The sequence below is a fragment of the Ursus americanus genome, chromosome 27 (genome assembly GCF_024610735.1).
Source record: "Ursus americanus isolate L20-20 chromosome 27, mUrsAme1.1.p, whole genome shotgun sequence".
NCBI classification, from domain to species: Eukaryota; Metazoa; Chordata; class Mammalia; order Carnivora; family Ursidae; genus Ursus; species Ursus americanus.
In genome coordinates this window covers 9,149,475-9,169,759 of record NC_142153.1, presented here as the reverse complement: position 1 = coordinate 9,169,759, position 20,285 = coordinate 9,149,475, and the positions used below count along the sequence as shown (strand labels likewise).

The 20,285-nt window shown below is 36.5% G+C and overlaps 1 protein-coding gene across 1 annotated transcript in view; it reads left to right on the top strand.

Moving 5' to 3' along the window:
- The window catches only part of LOC123780410 (A disintegrin and metallopeptidase domain 3-like), a 126,616-nt gene that overhangs the window by 45,874 nt on the left and 60,457 nt on the right, over positions 1 to 20,285 (top strand). The window contains exons 8-11 of the mRNA XM_087856325.1: positions 7,445 to 7,516; positions 7,751 to 7,917; positions 9,211 to 9,292; positions 11,314 to 11,450. Of these exons, the coding sequence (XP_087712451.1) occupies positions 7,445 to 7,516; positions 7,751 to 7,917; positions 9,211 to 9,292; positions 11,314 to 11,450 (458 nt within the window). The remainder of the gene's footprint in view (positions 1 to 7,444; positions 7,517 to 7,750; positions 7,918 to 9,210; positions 9,293 to 11,313; positions 11,451 to 20,285) is intronic.

Here is a 20,285-nt window from a genome sequence, read left to right as displayed (position 1 = left end):
AATTTCCCTGATGGCTAATGATTTTGAACATTTTTTCAAGTGTCTGTTAGCCATTTGTATGCCTTCGTTGGAAAAGTGTTCATATCTTCTGCCCATTTTTTGATTTGTTTGTTTCTTGTGTATTGAGTGTGAGAAATTCTTTGTAGATCTTGGATACCAGTCTTTTATCTGTAGTGTCATTTGCAAATATCTTCTCCCATTCTGTGGGCTGCCTCTTAGTTTTTTTGACTGTTTCCTTGGCTGTGCAGAAGCTTTTGATCTTGATGAAGTCCCACAAGTTCATTTTTTCTTTTGTTTCTCTTGCCTTTGGAGATGTGTCATGAAAAAAGATGCTGTGGCCGATGTCAAAGAGGTTACAGCCTCTGTTCTCCTCTAGGATTTTGATGGATTCCTGTCTCACATGGAGGTCTTTCATCCATTTGGAGTTTATCTTTATGTGTGGTGTGAGAGAGTGGTCAAGTTTCATTCTTTTGCATGTAACTGTCCAATTTTCCCAGCACCATTTATTGAAGAGACTGTCTTTTTTCCACTTGGTGTTTTTTCCTGCTTTGTCAAAGATTAGTTGCCCAAAGAGCCGAGGGTACATTTCTGGGTTCTCTCTTCTGTTCCATTGGTCTATGTGTCTGTTTTTGTGCCAGTACCATGCTGTCTTTGTGATCACAGCTTTGTAGTATAGCTTGAAATCTGGCAACGTGATGCTCCCAGCTTTGTTTTTCCTTTTCCACAATTCCTTGGAGATTCGGGGACTTTTCTGGTTCCACAAAATTTAAGGGCTGTTTGTTCCAGATCTTTGAAAAATGTCTTTGGTATTTTGATTGGGATAGATTTCCATTTTAAAACAAGCTATTTTGTTTATACTCAATTGGAGATCCTTGTTGTTAAATATTATCTTTTATGTGATGATTTTATGCTGTATAATTGCTTGAGTTCTCTAGTGGAAGTTCTGTATTTCAAAAATGAGAGTTATTCATTGGAAAGTCCATTTAATTATGGAAATTCTTGTTTGTACGGTCAGTTTGAGCAAAGTCATATGAGTAGCAAGTTAAACAATCAGATTTGTCCTTTATCACTGATATTTTTGCATAAACTGTGTCAATGATTAATAATAATGTCATGATTTTGTTCATAAAAGGAAATATTTTTAAAAATAAAAGGAAATATTTAGATCTTTAAGTAATTAAAAAAATCAGTAACAGTAAAGAATAGATAGATAAAAAAATAATAAAGAAAACACACATAGTTTTATAATCAGTGAAAAATTATATGCAGAACTGTCCTGTTTTTTAATGTATACATGTGTATATTCATATGACTTTGTTTTATATATGCTATTTTATAAGTTATTTTATAATGTTTTCCTACATATGAATAAAATATATTATTTCAATTTAATTTTGAAGTTCACATAGTGTCCAATTAATATATTTAAAATAATTTAATCTAATTTACTAGCTAATTTACTAGCTCTCTCTGTGTTCCTTTCTAGTCTTTGCTGCTTTTGGTCTTTTTTTCCCCACTCAAAAAGTCCCCCTTAGTATTTCTTGCCGGGCTAGTTAAGTGGTTATGAACTCCTTTAGTTTTTATGTGTCTCGGGAACTCTTTATCTCTCCTATTCTGAATGACAGCCTTGCTGAATAAAGTATTCTTGGCTGCATATTTTTCCCATTCAGCACATTGAATATATCCTGCCCTATGCATCTGGCCTGCCAGATTTCTGTGGACAAATGTGCTGTGAACCTGATCTGTCTTCCCATGTAGATTAAGGAATTTTTACCCCTTGATCCTTTCAGGATACTTTCTCCATCCCCTCACTTTTGATCTGCAGGTTTCTTTAGGTTTAAAATGAGTCTCCTGTAGGCAACACAGAGATGTGTCTTGTTTTTTAATCCATTCTGACACTCTATGTCTTTTGATTGGAGCATTTATTCCATTTACATTCAGAGTGATTATTGATAGGAATTTAATGCCATTGTATTACCTTTTAAGTCATTGTTTCTGGAGATTTTCTCTGTTCCTTTCTAGTCTTTGTCACTTTTGGTCTTTTCTTCCCACTCTTAGAGTCTCCTTTAATATTTCTCGTAGGGCTGGTTTCATGGTCATGCACTCCTTTAGTTTTTGGTTGTCTGGGAAACTCTTTATCTCTTCTTCTATTCAGAATGATAACCTTACTGGATAGAGTAGTCTTTGCTGCATATTTTCCCCATTCATCACATTGAATATATCATGCCACTGTCTGCTGGCTTGCCAAGTTTGTGTGGCAAGATCTGCTGCTAGCCTTACTGGTCTTCCCTTGCAAGTTAGGGATGTCTTTTTCCTTGCTGCTTTTAGGATTTTTTCCCTACCTCTATATTTTATAATTTTACTACAGTACATCTCGGTGTTGGCCTGCTTTTGTTGATTTTGATGGGAGTTCTTTGTGCCTCTTGGATTTGGATCTCTGTTTCCTTCCCCAGATTAGGGAAGTTTAGCTATTATTTCCTCAAATAAACTTTCTGTCCCTTTCCCCTCTCTTCTTCTTCTTGTACTTGTATGATATGAATGCTATTACACTTTATAGAGTCGCTGAGTTCCCTAAGTCCACATTCATGATCCAATATTTTTCTTTCCCTCTTCTTTTCAGTGTCATTATTTTCCATTATTCTAGCTTCTGTATCACTTCTTCATTCTTCTGCTTTCTCCATCCTTGTGGTCATTACATCCAGTTGATTTTGCATTTAGGTTATAGCAATTTTTTTTCAGCCTGACTTGTTTTTAAGTCTTTTATCTTTGTGGAAAGGTACTCCCTGGTGTCTTCTATGCTTTCCTCAAGCCCAACTAATATCCTTATGATTGTTGCTTTAAGTTCTGGGCCAGGCATATTACTTATATCTGTTTTGATTAGATCCCATGGCCTTTTCTTGTTTTTTTCTTTTGGGATGAAAGAAATCTTGGTATTTTGTCTAGGTGTCTGTCTTTTTCTCTGGGTTAGGAAAGCCTGTTATATATCCTGCTTTTGGGAGTAATGGTTTTGTTAAGAAGAGGTCATATACTGTTCCTGGCCTGGTGCTTCAGGAAGTATCTCTAGTATATGCTGTGTGCACTCTGCTGCTGTATTTTGGCTGTCTTTTCCTCATGTCAGTCCTCTGCAGTTTCTCCTTGCCTACAGTGGGGAGTGTTTGGACCTTGTCCAGAATATGACCAGTTTTAACTGGGTGTGCTTTGGTGTTCCTGTTAAAAGAGGCCTGACAATATTTCCACTAGAGCTGAATCTTTACAGCACTATGACCAGAAGAATTTGTGCATATTGAGGTTTTTGCTCATCTTCTGGGGTAGGGGACCTCTGCTGTCAGGCATACTTGCCCTAGTTAAGAAGCACCTGCAGAATGTAAGCAGGCATGCCTTGTTGTAATCGGCTCAGGCGTCCATTGTTGATGGGGCTATGCTGCTCACTGAAGTCAATCTCCGCTGATGGGTATGGGAAAAAAGTGGTGCTGACCCTCTCCCTTGTCTCCAGAGAGGTAGATTCTCACCCACTGCCATCCAGGAAGCCTTCACAGAGGAGCAAAGTCTTCTCTTGTGTATCGGAGGCATCCCTCAGATCCCTGCCTTCTCCCTGTCTGTATCTGGGTTATCTGCCTGCCAGGCAGTGCAGTGCACCTGTGTTTTATCTCAGACACACTGGGTGAGTTTCAAATTCCAAATCTCAGGAACCTGTTGTGGTACAGACCTGTGCTGGTCCTCTGGGAGAGAGCCTCACTAGGCTGGGGCTTGTGCCAGTTTGTCCCAAAGGGGCAGTCACACCAATGCATAGGAACTGGGAGTTTAGAGTAACACACAGCAAAAAGCCTGAGTCCAGGTTAGCCACCCCTGGCAGTGTCTGTGCGCCATGCTTAAGGGGCAGGGGGGAGCACAATGGCATCCATCAGCTCTTTTGACTCTGACAGGCAAAGCCACCTCTCCCAGATACACTCCAAAAAGGGGGAACGTCTCTCCCAGTGTATCCCTGGGGATCTTCTGATTGCAGCATCAGCTCTTGGCATCTAACCTCCTTCTCCACAGGAGCACTGCAGCACCCACTGGGCTCCACAGGACCCACAGCACAGAGCTATAAAACTCCAGTCTTTGAACTCTGCTGGTTGTAAACACTTAGCATAATCAGCCTCTCTTCTTTTCCCAGTCCATGACTTTGGGGAAGAGTTTTCCTTCTGTAATCCCCTGTGGACCTCTCTCTCTCCCACTCTCTCTCTGCCTGTTTGTCTGTCCATCTTTCTCTCTCTTTCCTCTCTCCACAGTCAGGGCTCCCTTCCCTCTGCAGCACCCATGATTCTTTTCTCCCCAAAATCATGTCTCCACACCTCCGACTCTCCATGATGTGACCTCTTCTCTCCCTCCAGTTGTGCCGTTTGTTCTGTCAGTCCTCAGATCCATTTCTTGGGTGTTCAGAGTTATCCAATATTTATTCAGCTGTGTTCAGAAATGAGGCAAATATAGGGTCCTCCTACTACTCTGCCATCTTAACTGACCCCGGGAGCATTTAGATTTCGACTTTTGTTGTTACAGGAGGAATAATACTATTTGGCCTAAAACTGAGATCACAAGTAGTGGAATTATGCTTTGCCACAGCCACTCCCATGAGCTTGCTAACATTAAATCTAGACAGCTTATTTTCCTCTCCCCACTTAGCTGGATACCTTCTTAACCATTCCAATAACAACAGAAGGCATTTTCAATGCAAATGACATCATGTGAAACAAAAGAAAACAAAACAAAGAAACCCAAAACAATGACAAAAAACTCCAAGAGTTCCTTAAAATATGCCATGATTAGTATTTCTTCTCTTATGTTTAGTTTATCTGTCTTCAATTTTAAAGTGTGGTTCTGTAAACAAATATTAATGGGCCTTTTTTTCTCTGAAATTCAGTCAGATAATCTCTGTCTTTCCTTAGAACATTCAGTTGAATTGTGTACACCAAAATTACTGGTAACAATGGATGTAGGTTAAGTGCTGCTGTCCTATTAGTGTTCTATTTGTGCCACCTGTGATTTACTCCTCTGTTCCTCCTTTGTTACCCTTGGATTAGTGGGTTATTTTCAGCATTTGTTTTTATTTGCTATATTGTTTTTTTCTGCTATGCCCCTTTATCCCCTACCTCTTACCCCAGTGGCTTCTCTAGGGGTTCCAATGAACATTCCTAACTTGTTACAGTCTAGAATTAATGTTATACCACTTCACATACAATGCAAGAGCCTTACAATAGTAAAATTCCATAGAACTCCTTCGTGATGTTAGTGTGATATATTTTTACTTCTTCATATGTTATAAACCACAAGATGAATTATTTTAAGATATTCAATTGTTTAAAGAAATTAAGGAAAGGAAAAAAGCATTTCATTCGCCCCCCCCCCCCCCCCACATTTTAACATTTCCCAAATTCTTCATTCCTTCTTGTAGGTCTGTGTTTCTGATATTTTTGTTTAGCCTGTTGATGAAGTCTCTTCAGCTTTTGTTCATATGAGATTATCTTCATTTTATTTTCATTTTTTAAAAGATTTTGTTCATTTGAGAGAGAGAACGCACAACCAGGGGGAGAGGCAGAGGGAGAGGGAGAAGCAGACTCTCCACTGATCAGGGAAGCCCAATGAGGAGCTTGATCCCAGGATCCTGAGATCATGACCTGAGCTGAAGGCAGAGTGCCTAACTGACTGAGCCATCCAGGCACCCTTTATCTTCATTTTTTAAACGTCTTATTTGGAAATATTTTCTTTCATGAAAGTTGTAAGAATAAGAATAAGGAAAGAACACCTATATTCTCTTTTCTTAGATTTACTGTTTAACATTAATCCTATTATCATGTGTGTTCTCTATTTGAAAGCAAGTTGTAAATTGTATCATGGAGCTTTTATAGAGTTATCCATGTAAGTAAAAATCACATCATTAAAATACTTTTTATCAAGTATTACTGTAAGTATTTTTATCAAATAACACTAAGTATTACTATATCTGAATTTCATTGTGGTTGGACAATGTGATCTAAGTGACACCTATGTTTTATAGTCAAAAAACTGTTTTATGGCCTAATATGTCAATTTATATAAAACCTCCATGGATATTTGAAAAAAGTTGTCTCGTTTTATATAAGCTTTTATATGTACATACTATATCTAAAGTTTTCTTTAATTTGAATACTCTTGAATTTATTGTTAACCTGTCTGCTTGATCTATTAAAGATTAAGAGACCTATGTAAAAAGCCCTCACTATGACAGTCAATTTCTACTTACAATTTTGTTAAATTTTGTTTTATACATTTTGTTGCTCTGCTATTAGTTATAGTCAAGTTTAGAATACTTCCATCTTTCTTGATAATTGAATATTTTATTAATGCACTGTGATAATTATTATGTGCACTTTTTGATTTTAAGCCTTTTTCATATTAATGTAATGATCATATAACATATGCTTTTTGTCTATTATTTTCCTGGTATATATTTTCATGCTTTGACTCAATATTTCTATGTACTCATAATTTAGAAGTTTTTAATTTAATTTGCATATAGTGGATTTTTTTAAAAAGTTTCTGCCCTTTACCTAGTATTTGGTCTGTTGATAATTTGTGATTATTGACATATATGGGTTTATTTCCATAGTCGTATATTTATATTCTTTTGTCTTGCTTTTCATGTGTTCAGTTTTGCAAAGGATCACCTTCATTCATATCACCCATGCTGCATCGTGTAAATATATAATATAGTTTATTGGGAAGGGTTACCTACAGAGAAATAACAAAGTATAGGAAGTCTGTAAGGACCTAAGAGAATAGCATCTCTTTTGTCCAAATCAGAAAACCTTATCCATTACATTTTATTTTCTGTTAGTAGTTTTGGCAGACTTGCTGAAGAGTACTGAAGATAAAATTTACCACTTTTTATGTTTTTTGCTAACACTTAGAAATGTGTACATACATATAATTAGAAATTTTTAGAGAAAATATTATGACTTCTGTTCCTTTGAATGGAGACATATTCTTGAAATTACTCGCTGTAATGGTCCTCAGAGCTCTGTGTTTAGAAAGTACACTGCTTATCCAGGATATATAGTCATCTCTTAGTGGGATGAAGACAAATGATGGCAGCATACTATAGGAGAAAAAAAAAAGACATAGTAGTTTAGTTTGTTGGGCCTTGAGTTCTGGTTTTTACTCTCAGTAGTTCTGCAATCTTGTAAACTTAAGTTTTGACTCTTAATTTCTGTATGTGTGAAGATGAAGCTAATCACAACCTTCTTATTTTGAGATTATTGATTAATATATAAATTCTCTAGATTTATATCGGAAACTTGCTAATACTAGGTAAATCTTAACTTTTTTCTCCTTTGGGTTGAGCACTCCATTAACATTTTATATCCATTTAAAGTGTGATAGTTCAATAATTTTCACTAGCGATTAAGAAACAAAATTTGTCTTTCAGTTTGATTATATGGGCTCAGAAGTGGCAGTTGCAGCTGAGAAAGTTGTCCATATCTTTGGTCTAATCAACACAGTAAGTGTTTACGTTTCATTTAAAGAAACTTTTCCTATTAATGCAGTAATATTGTTTGTATAAATAGCATATCCAGTTTTTAAAAAATGTAATCCTACCAACTGGTTTCATCATCAATGAATGAATTTCATCTCCAAAAGAGAGTAAATTGAATGTATTAGCATTATGTATAGAGATGTAATGTTATATTTATGATTACCTAAAAACTATATATTACGTATCTTCTATTTGCAGATGTTTTCCCAGCTCAACATGACAATTATACTAACTTCTTTGGAGCTCTGGTCAGATCAAAATAAGATTTCACTTAGCGGGGATGCGAATGAAGTACTACAAAGATTTGTGTCATGGAAAGAACAATTTTTGTTTCAAAGGTCCCATGATATGGCATACTTATTAATGTAAGTACTGTATTTGTATTGACATAGGGTTTGTCAAATTATTTCATATGTTAGCTATCAAGATTATATACAAATTGTGTTATATGTAATGACAAGACACTTCAAAAAAGGATTACATGCATTCTGTGTTGACAAAATGCCAAATATAAAATTCTGAAAACAATGTAAGACACTAAGTCGCAGTAAGTCATAATTCTCCACTAGCCTTTTTATCTATGGAAATGTAAGAAACTTGAAAATTTGGAAAGCCTTGAGATAAACAGGGGAACCCAGTGGTTTTAAGGATTTTCTCAGAGGTAAATGATTGAAACTATCATTTGAACTTTATTTTTTTTTATTTACTTATTCGACAGAGATAGAGACAGCCAGCGAGAGAGGTAACACAAGCAGGGGGAGTGGGAGAGGAAGAAGTAGGTTCATAGCGGAAGAGCCTGATGTGGGGCTCGATCCCAGAACGCCGGGATCACGCCCTGAGCCGAAGGCAGACGCTTAACCGCTGTGCCACCCAGGCGCCCCTCATTTGAACTTTAAATACAATGTACATTAGTTAACAGAGTGCAATAATTGCATATAATGCTGGTTAAATACAATATATCAAATTAGTAATGTGGTTACGGTCGGTATAGGTATACTGACACGAGGTGTAGCTATTTAACTACTTGCACTATTTTTTTTCCCGAGTCTTTATATAGGTTTCTGTTGATAGTTTGATTGTTGAGATGGAAATAATAAAAATTCTGAAGATCTGAAGAATATGCAATAGATTTATAAATCTATTGGTGTTTCCTGTGGAATTTAGGGTCAGTTCTGGGGACTCAGGGGCTGCAATAACTAAGGACTGAAATGTATGAGGACACTTGTTGCATTCTAGCACTTTTTTTCTTGAGGAGTACTGAGTATTCTGTCTCTTTGTATTCCTGTCCTCCAATCCAGCATTTTTTACATGCATTAGGGATTCACTATGAGCAAATCATGGCAATAAGCTATCCTGACTTGTACATCTTCAAATTATATCTATCCAGTGGTGACAACAGTTGTGATTGTTTTGGAGTGATTAGGCACTGCCGGATTTTGGGCTGTGTATCATATAATGTTAAAGTAGACTTTAGAACTTAACTTTTCAGGAACTGTGGGAGATTACCCAAATACGAAATGATTGAAAGCATGAGATGTGATATGTAATATTTGTATTTTAAAAAATGTAGCTTTATTGAGAAATCCAATTCTTACAATGTCATTAAGTTAGTAATAATTTAAAATGCATTTATTCAAAAGAAAAATTTTATTATTTAGTTACAGGGACCATCTTAATTATGTGGGAGCAACATATCATGGAATGGCATGCAATCCAAAGTTTGCTGCAGGAATTGCTCTGGTATGCATTTTATTCCCATCTATTCAGTAATTAATATCATGTTTTGAAACAGCCACTTCAAAGAAGAAAGTATGTATAGTATATCTGCCATGATGTTTTGACAAATTTTTCTAAGAGTATCCTTTTTTTTAAGACTTTGAAACTCAAATGTTATAATTTTAAAGGTGTTTTGCTATCGTGCTAAAATGCAAATAACATACAATTTACCATTTTTACCAGTTTTAAGTGTACAATTCAATAGTGCCAAGTATGTTCACATTGTTGTGAAACAGATCTCCAGTACTTTTCATCTTGCATAAATGAATATTTGTACTTTTTGACCAACTTGCCCCATTTTCCAGACAATCTATCCCCTGGAATCCACCATTCTATTGTCTGTGTCTGTGAGTATGATATTTTTAAATTCCACATATAAGAGAAATCATATAATAGTTGCCTTTTTCTGTCTGTCTTGTTTTACTTAGCATGATTTCATCCAGGTTCATCCAGGTTCATCTATGTTGTTGCAAATGGCAGGATTTCATTCTTTTTTATGACTGAATAATATTCATCTATATGTGAATTTAATATATATGTGAATATTCATATATGTGTGTGTATATATGTGCGTGTGTGTGTGTGTGTGTATATATATATATATGACATTTTTAATCCATTTATCAGTCAGTGAACATAGGTTATCTCCATACCTTGGCTTTTGTGAGTAATGTTGCAATGAACATGGGAGTGTGAATAGCTCTTCAAGATACTGATTTCAATTATTTTGGATATAGACCAGAAGTAGGTATTTGTAGGATCATGTGGTAGTTCTATTTTTAATATTATGAGGAACTATCATACTTATTCTCAGGGTGTTTGGACCATTTTATAATCCCACCAGCAGTTTACATTTTATATTCATCACATCTTTACCAACACATTGTTTTCTGTTCTTGTTGTTGTTTTTAATAGCAGCCATCCTTAGTGGTATGAGGTGATAGTCGTTGTGGTTTTGATTTGCACTTCTATGATTACTAGTGATAGTGAACATCTTTTCATATGCTTTTTGCTTTTGTATATTATCTCTGGAAAAAATATCTTTTCAAGTTCATAGTCTTTTTTTTTTCCATATAATCCAGCAGTTGTCCTCCTTGGCATTTTCCAAATGAGTTGAATACTTACATCCACGCAAAAACCTACACATGAATGTTTATAGCAGTTTTATTCATAATTGCTAAAGATTGGGAGCAACCAAGATGTCCTTTAACAGAGGAATGGTTAAGCAAACTAGAGTAAATTGATATAAAGGAATACTATCCAATGATTTTTTTTTAAGTGAAGCATCAAACCATGAAAAGACATGGAAAAAACTTGAGTGCATAGAGGTTAGTGAGAAAAGCCAATCTGAAAAGACTACATACTGTATGAGTCCAACTACATGACCTTCTGAAAAAAGAACAACTATGGAGATAGTAAAAAGATTATAGGTTGCCAGGGGTTAGTGTCTTGCTGCCAGCGTTACTTCCCAAGTTTTTTGTTTGTTGTTTGTTTGGTTGGTTTTTGAAGACAAAAATGCTACTTACAAAGTGTTATAGTATTCTGCCTTTAAAAAAAATAATTCGACTCTCTACCAAAACTATTTCTGAAGTAAAAACTGACTGCAAATTCAACCCTTAAGAATTTGTATTTTTTTAAGTGTTCATTAAAAAATAATATAGTTACTGAAACATGCATATTCTCAAAAAACTTTTAAAGCTTATTGGAATTTAATACATAATAAAAGCATATGACAGCATTAATCTTATTTTGTTATGTCAGTGCCATTTGGATTAGAAATACAGTAACTCAAAGAGATAAACAAAATTTACCTATTTTTTTCTTATTTTCCATATCCCTAAAAAAATAATGAGCTTTGGCATAGTAGTAGTTTCTTAAATTTGCATTTTCATTTAGGTATTATGGCCAAAAAGAAAAGATCAAGGAGGTGAAGAAATAACTTAGGCAATAATTCCGTTTTGCTTTGTTTTGTTTTTTGCATTTAGTACCCACAGATGATAACTTTAGATGCATTTTCAGTTGTTATGGTGCAGTTGATTGGAATTAATCTGGGATTCACATATGATAATATCTACAATTGTTACTGTCCAGGAATTACATGCATAATGAATTCTGAAGCAATGTAAGATTTTATTTTTATCAAATCTATGTCTTCTTCTGGGAAAAGTTTGTAGCAGTCACTGTTATATAATATCTTGCAACGCAACTTGAGTTAGAATATTTTTATTAAATACATAATGTACTTGTTTAAACTTATTTATTTAATTTTTTATTTAAATTCAATTTAGTTAACATATACTGTATTATTAGTTTCAAGGGTAGAATTTAGTGATTCATCAGCTGCATATAATAGCCAGTGCTCATTATATCAAGTGCCCTCCTTAGTGCCCATCACCCAGTCACCTCATCCCCTGACCCACCTCCCCCTCAGCAATCCTCAGTTTGTTTCCTAGAGTTGAGTCTCTTGCGGTTTGCCTCCCTCTCTGTTTTTATCTTATTTAAAGAGGAGTATTTGATATTGTAGAAAATGTGCTTAGTATTTCTACATTCAATGTTACAGAGGAAGTGAATATTGCTGATGACTTTCTGAGGGTTTACTAGAGTCTTGAGATGAAATTCATTCAAAGAATATGTAATAGACATCTACTGTATTGCAGGATTGTGTTAGTCTTATATATGGCTAGCAAGATAGATATGTCATAAATATCTTAACCTCTCAGGGTCTGAAAATTTAAAAGTAGACCTAAGAATAAACAAAGTATGAACAGCTTACGATAGGTGTCAGGAAGGCAATAAATAGGGAATACATGGGGAGAAGAAACTTTCTGATAAAGAAAAGTTTTCTGAGGAAATAGTTATGAGGGATATGAATATGGTCATGTAACGAGCTTGTTGAAAACTTTTCAGCCAACAATGAAGTGATACTTGAATAGCAGGAAACTTGAGAAGCTCAAAAACAAGAATAAGGATATTGAGAGAAGGATAAAAATGAAAAAAAATAGCTGGGACTGTAAGGAAGAATGTTTTGACATAGGGAAAAGAAAATAAAATACAAAGAGGCTAAAACATAAGGGGAAGAAGGCCAGGTGGTTCAGGAATGTGTATGAAAGAGTCTGATTATGTAATCATGATGCAAGAGTTAGGGGTTTGTGATAAATGTATATCAAATACATTTTAAGTTGATTTATCCAGTATGGATAGTACAAATTATCTTCAAATGAATGTAAAATCTATCAGAAGGAACAATAATATAGTAATATTTTGGAAATGATTCTCATTATAATCTATACCAGTTTATTAAGATTAAGAGAGAAAAGGAGATGTGAAGAATTATTTGTAGAAGTTTTGATATCATAATTACTAACAGATATTGAGAAAGGCAAATATTTTAGGAAAGCAGAAAAATGAGAAGTCTTGAGGGCAGTTTATGTTAATTTGGAGATTCTGAATCATCCATTAGAATTAAATGCACAGTTACATAGGTCCTGATCTGAGGACAAAGAATTTAAAATGTGTGAACCATCACTTTATTGGTGGAAGTTAGAACCATGAATAGGTCATTTAGAAAGAAGTTGAAAGAGTGATAAAGGTACTTCTCATATTTATAGGCTGAGTAATTGAGGAGAAACTAGTGACATGCAGTGAGAAGAAACAGGGAGGAAGAAAAATATTAGAAACAAGGACCAAAATAGGATGGAGTCTTACCTAGGGAAGAATATGTTTTAAGAATAAGGGAGAGGATGAAAATCAAATGGTGAAAGTATCAGCATGATATTTCAGCCTCCCCCAGTTCTCTCACAAAATACAGAGTGAAACTAGGAAAACAAACAAAAAAGCAAAAGCGTATCCCACAATTTTCCCAAACTGAAATGCACCAAAAATACCAGCAGGTGGGACCAATCCACTAATAAAGAGCTAAGTAGCATGAAGTAGCAGGAAATAAAATAGGAGGACAATAGAAACTCTAAAAATCTTACTGACCTGGGAACTTAGAAATCATTGGCTAAGCCATAGCATAAGAAGTTGCCCTTACTGAGACTGAAATATTACTAAGCTCATGCCATTGCAGGAGCCCCAACTGGTGAGGATATAGCAAATTGTAGGTAAGAGCAAAGGGACTGTGAACATTTCTTAAGATGCTAGCGTGGCCTTGATGTCTGTTCTTAAAAAAAATCTAATAACAATAGCACATGTTTCACCCAGATCATGTTTTAAAAATACTAATCCTCGCTAAAAAGAACTGGCATTTTGAAGGAATGACTGATTCCAGATCTAAAGCAAAGAAAATAAAAATGAGTTTGGAACATGTTGCATGAGAAAATTAGGAGGTGTTCAAGGAATTATGGAGATTTATCAAAGGGACACAAATGCAGTTCTCAACAGTCAGATCTGTGGGAATCTGAATGTTATAAATGATAGTGACAGTAACGGATTATAACCCATTTAACATGATAGGAAAACATGATTTCATATTCATATAAATACACGAATGAATAAATTGAAAACATAATGAAGGAATGGGATATTAACATAAAACCAAAGTATTTCTCTCCAAATAATTTTTAACTAATAATAAGAAGAAAATAATTTTAGAGTGAAAATACCTTAATCAACTAATCAAAATGACTATCACCAGTAATAGAACAAATTGAAATCCTGAGCCATTTGTTAGGATGCAATGAAGCAGACTCAGCAACACTCCTATGGTACTGTTGCCAAGATGCGTACATAACCTCTGTTTAATTATAAGGCAACATTTTATAATCCTAAACGGAGGGACAGTCTACCAAATAATCAGTCTGTAATCAGAAAACTTTCCATGATCGTGTAATCCAACAACAACAACAACAAAATGTAGGTAACTAAACTTAGGAGATATGAGAATTAAATGCAATGTTTGAGGAGCTAAAATGGCAGTATACTAGGAGGACCGTAGGCTTGTCTAGTCCCTGGAACACAAGCAGGTACTATCAAATCATTCTGAACACCCAAGAAATCAACCTGACAACTGACAGAACAAATTGCCCAACTACAGGGAGAGAAGAGGCCACATGGAGGATGGTAGGAGGTATGGAGACATGGATTGGGGGAGAACAGGATTCCAGGGTGTGGAGAGGGGAGGGAGCCATGGTAGCAGGTAAAGGAGGGGGTGGGGAACATACAGGGAAACAAAGAGAGAGAACCCTTCCCCAAAACCATTGGCTGAGAAAACCAGAGGGGCTAATTTTTGTGAGGTTTTGCAATCAGCAGCGTTCAAAGACGAATTTTAGAGGATGGCCAGAAAAGCTGGGATAGATCCCTGAGGGTGTTGCCCTACTCCTGGGGAAAAGGCAAGCAAGCACCCTGGAGACAGACAGCAAGTGATTGGAAGGATCACCCAAAGGTGCACAAGGGAGAGACTGTTCACTCTTCTTGAAGCTCATCTGTGAGAGGTGGTGGTCACAGAGATGACCCTCTGGGGGCAAAAGAGCAGGCAGGCACCATTTCCCAGCTCAACCCCAACACCTCCATGCCCCCATCCCCCTACCAGTGCATAGGCACAGAGACACCTGCTGGGGGAGGCTAACCCAGATGGATACTGGCTGTTTAGCCTGCTTGCTCCAAATCCCATGTCCCTGCACTCTGGTGCGGCTGCCCTTCTCAGTCAAACGTACATCCATCCCAGCAGGGTCAGCACAGGCCACCACCATAGCACATCCCTAAAGTTTGGAGTTTTACAAGTCAGTAGGCTTCACTGTGATAGAGCCCAAAGTGCACTGTGCTGCTCCAGGCAGACAAGCAACCCAAAGACAGTGTGAAAAGAGCAGTCTGAAAAACACCCAGCACTTGAGAGGGGAGATTATTTGCTCTTCTGGGAGTGCTTCCCTAAGAGCAAGCATGGAGACTCTCTCTGGGGACAAAGGAGCTAGCTGGTGCCATTTCCCTCCGCAGCCCCACAGCGTAAACCAGCTTCAGGAAACTGCACAGCACTGATACTGGCTGCCTAACCTGCTCACACCAAGTCCCACCCACCTGCGCTCTGCTTGTACTGCTTTTCTCAGGCAAGTGTGCCTAAGTCCCAGCCCAGTGGGCCCCTTCCCCAGAAAACCAGCAGCATCCCCTGCATGCACCACGTCTCCCGAACAGAGCTCTGAAAGGCTTTGGTCCTAGTGGAAGTAGCATCAGGTCATATTTAACAAGCAGACCAGAGCACACCTAGTTAAAACTTGTCGCACTCTGGGCAAGGGCCAAAGACTGCCCACTCCCATCAAGGACAGCTTCTGCAGATGACTTCCTGGAAGGATAGAGCAGCCAAAACACAGCAGCAGAGTATATGCAGCACACACCAGGGACACTTTTTGAAGCACCATGCCCTGGACACTATATGACATCTTCTTCATAAGGCCATTACTCTCAGGAGCAGGAAACGTAACAGGCTTCTGTAATGCACAGAAGAAAAGAGACTTAGACAAAATGCCAAGACAGAAGAGGAATTCATCTCATAAGAAAGAATAAGAAAAGGTCACAGGCAGATATCTAAGTGAAACAGATATAAGTAATATCCCTAATGGAGAATTTAAAGAACAATCAATCATAAGGATACTTGCTGGTCTTGAGAAAAGAATGGAAGATTTTATGGAGGCCCTCACCACAGAGATAAAAGCATTTAAAAACAATCAGAAATGAAAAATGCAATAACCAAGATTCAAAACAAACTGGATGTAAGGACCACAAACATGGAAGAAGCAGAGGAATGAATAAGTGATACCAAAGAGAGAATAATGGGGGAAAAAATGAAGCTGAACAAGACAGAAAGGATAATTATGGATCATGAGATAGACTTAGGGAAATCAGTGACTCCACCAAATGTAATAACATTCATATCAGAGGAGTCCCAGAAAAAGAGCTGACAGAAAAGGGGGCAGAAGGCTTATTTGAGGAAATAATAGCTGAAAACTTCCCTAATCTGGGGAAGGAAACTTCCCTAATCTGGAATCCAAATCCAGGATGCACAGAGAACTCCCATAAAATCAACAAAAGCAGGCCAATGCTGGGACATACTGTAGTTAAATTTGCAAAATATAGTGATTAAAAAAAAAAATCCTAAAGCAGCAGGATAAAAGAAGTCCCTAACCTACAAGGGAAGACCCACAGCACTAGCTGCAAATCTCTCCACAGGAATGCGGCAAGCTAGACGGAAAAGGCATGATATCTTCAACACACTGAATGGGAAAAATCTGTAGACACAAATCCTCTATTCAGCAAGGCTATCATTCAGAATAGAAATAGAGATAGAGTTTCCCAGAGAAACAAAAACTAAAGGAGTTCTTGACCACTAAAGTAGCCCTGCAAGAAATATTAAAGGGGACTCTTTGAGTAGGATGGAAAGACCAAAAGTGACAAAGACTAGAAAGGAAGAGAGAAAATCTCCAGAAGCAATGATAAAACTAAATACATATCTATCAATAATACTTTGAATGTAAATGGATTAAACAGTGCAATCACAAGGCAGGGTGTTAGAATGGATAAAAAACAAGACCCATCTATATGCTCCCTACAAGAGACTCATTTTTAACCTAAAGACAACTGCAGATTGTGAGGGGATGGCAAACCATTTATCATGCCAATGGACATCAAAAGAAAGCCAGAGTAGAAATACTCGTATCAGGCAAAATAGATTTTAAACTGAACCTATAATAAGAGATGAAGAAGGGCATCCTAAGCAAGGGCACTCTCCAACAAGAAGATCTAACAAAGATAGATATATATTCCACCAACATGGGAGCACACAAATAAGTAAAACAATTAATACGAAACATAGAGGAACTCGTTAATAATAATACAATAATAATAGGGGACTTTTTAACACCCCACTTACACCAATGAATAGACATCTAAACAGAACATCAACAAGGAAACAACGACTTTGAATGACACACTCGACCAGATGGACTTCACAGATGTATTCAGCACATTTCATCCTAAAGCAGCAGAATACATTCTTTTTGAGTGCACCTGGGACAATCTCCAGAATAGATAACATACTGGGTCACAAATCAGCCCTCAGCAAGTACAAAACAATTGAGATCATACCATGCATATTTTCTGACCACAACTCTATGAAACTTGATGTCTACCACAAGAAAAAATTGGAAAAGACCACAAATACGTGGAGGTTAAACAATGTGCTACTGAAGAATGAATGGGTTAAAGAGGAAATTAAAGAAGAAATAAGAAAATACATGGAAACAAATGAAAATGAAAACACGATGGTCCAGAACCTTTGGGATGTATCAAAAGTGGTCATAAGGGGAAATATAGAGCAATATAGGCCTACCTCAAGAAGAAAGAAAAATCTCAAGTAAGCAACTTAATCTTGGACGTACAGGAGCTAGAAAAAGAAGAACTAATGAAGCTTAAAGCCAATGGAAGAAGGGAAAATAGTAAAAATTAGAGCAGAAAAAAATGATACAGAAACAAAAACATAGATAAGTGAAACCAGGAGCCAGTTCCTTGAAAAAATTAATAAAATTGATAAACCTCTAGCAAGACTTATCAAGAAAAAAAAAAGGACCCACATTAAAAAATCACAAATGAGAGAGAAGAAATAAGAACCGATACCACAAATACACAAACAATTATAAGAGAATATTATGAAAAAGTATATGCCAACAAATTGGACAACCTGGAAGAAATGGATAAATTCCTAGAAACATACAAACTACCAAAACTGAAACATGAAGAAATAGAAAACTAAAACAACTAAAAGGAAGCAAAGAAATTGAAACAGGAATCAAAAATCTCCCAACAAAAGTCAAGCGCCAGATGGCTTCAAAGGCAAATTCTACCAAACATTTAAGAAAGAGTTAAAACCAATTCTTCTCAAACTATTCCAAAAAATATAAATGAAAGGAAAACATTAACATTCATTATCTGAGGCAGTAACACCCTGATTCCAAAACCAGACAAGGACTCCAGAAAAAAAGAGAACTATAGACCAATATCCCTGATGAACACGGATGCCAAAATTCTCAACAAGATACTAGTAATCAGATTCAATAGTACATTAAAATGATTATTCATCGCCACCAAGTGGGATTTATTCCTGGGCTGCAGGGGTGGTTTGACATCCACAAATTAATCAAAGTGATCCACCACCCTAATAAAAGAAAGGAGATGAACAATATGATCCTCTCAATAGTTGCAGAAAAATCATTTGACAAAGTACAACATCGATTCTTGATAGAGGGAACATACCTCAACATCATAATGGCCATATACAAAATACCCACCACTAATATCATCCTCAGTGGGGAAAAACTGAGAGCTTTTCTTTTATGGTCAAGAACAAGACAGGGATGTCCACTCTCAACATTGCTATGTAACATATTACTGGAAGTCCTAGCTTCAGCAATCAGACAATAAAACCAAATAAAAGGCATCCAAATAATCAAGGAAAAAGTCCAACTTTCACTCTTTGCAAACAGCATGATATAGAAAACCCAAGATTAGTTGACCATACAGTTGTGGGTCCATTTCTGGGTTTTCTATTCTGTTCCATATATAGAAAACCCAAGACTTCACCAAAAAATTGCCAGAACTGATACACATATTCAATAAAATGGCCAGATACAAAATCAATATATGGAAATCTGTTGCATTTCTATATACCAATAACGAAGCAGCAGAAAGAGAAATCAAGGAATCAATACCATTTGCAATTGCACCAGAAACCATAAGATACCTAGGAATAAACCTAACCAAACAGGGAAAATATCTGTACTCTGAAAATTATAAAACACCAATGAAAGAAATTGAAGATGACACAAAGAAGTGGAAGAACAGTCCATGCTCATGGACTGGAATAACAAATATTTTTAAAACGTCTATACTATCCAAAGCAATCTACACATTTAATGCAATCCCTGTGAAAACACTAACAGCCTTTTCACAAAAGGGAACAAACAGTCCTGAAATTTGTATGGAACCACAAAAGACAATGAATTGCCATAGCAATCTTGAAAAAGAAAAGCAAACCTGGAGGTATCTCAATTCTGGACTTCAAACTATATTACAAAGCTGTAGTCATTAAGATAGTATGTTACTGGCACAAAAACAGATACAGAGATCAATGGAACAGAATAGAAAACCCAGAAATGGACCCACAACTCTATGGTCAACTAAACTTTGACAGAGCAGGAAAGAACATCCAATGGAAAAAAAGTTTCTTTAACAAATGGTGCTGGGAAAATTGGACAGCAACATGCAGAAGAATGAAACTGGACCACTTTCTTATACCACACACAAAAATAAATTCAAAATGAATGAAAGACATAAATGTGCGACCTGAAACCATCAAAATCCTAGAGAAGAACACAGGCAGCAACCTCTTTTACCTCGGCCATGGCAACTTTTTACTAGAGACGTTGCCAGAGGCAAGGGAAACAAAAGCAAAAATGAACTATTGTGGGACTTCATCCAGATAAAACCTTCTGCACAGCGAAGGAAACAATCAACAAAACTAAAAGTCAGTCTTTGGAATGGGAGAAGATATTTGCAAAGGGCATATCTGAAAAAGGGTTAGTATTCAAAATCTATAAAGAACTTATCAATGAACTCAAGACCCTAAACAAACAATCCAATCCAGAAATGGGCAGAAGACACGAACAGACATTTTCCAAAGATGACATCCAGATGGCTAATGGACACATGAAAAGATGCTCAACATCACTCATCATCTGGGAAATATAAATCAAAACAACAATGAGATACCACTTCACACCTGTCAGAATAGCTAAAATTAACAACACAAGAATCAGGTGTTGAAAAGGATGCAGAGAATTGGGAACCCTCTTGCACTGTTGGTGGGAACGCAGACTGCTGCAGCCATTCAGGAGAATAGTACAGAGTTTCTGCAAAAAGTTAAAAATTGAACTATGATCCAGCAGTTGCGTACTGGGTATTTCCCCAAAGGATA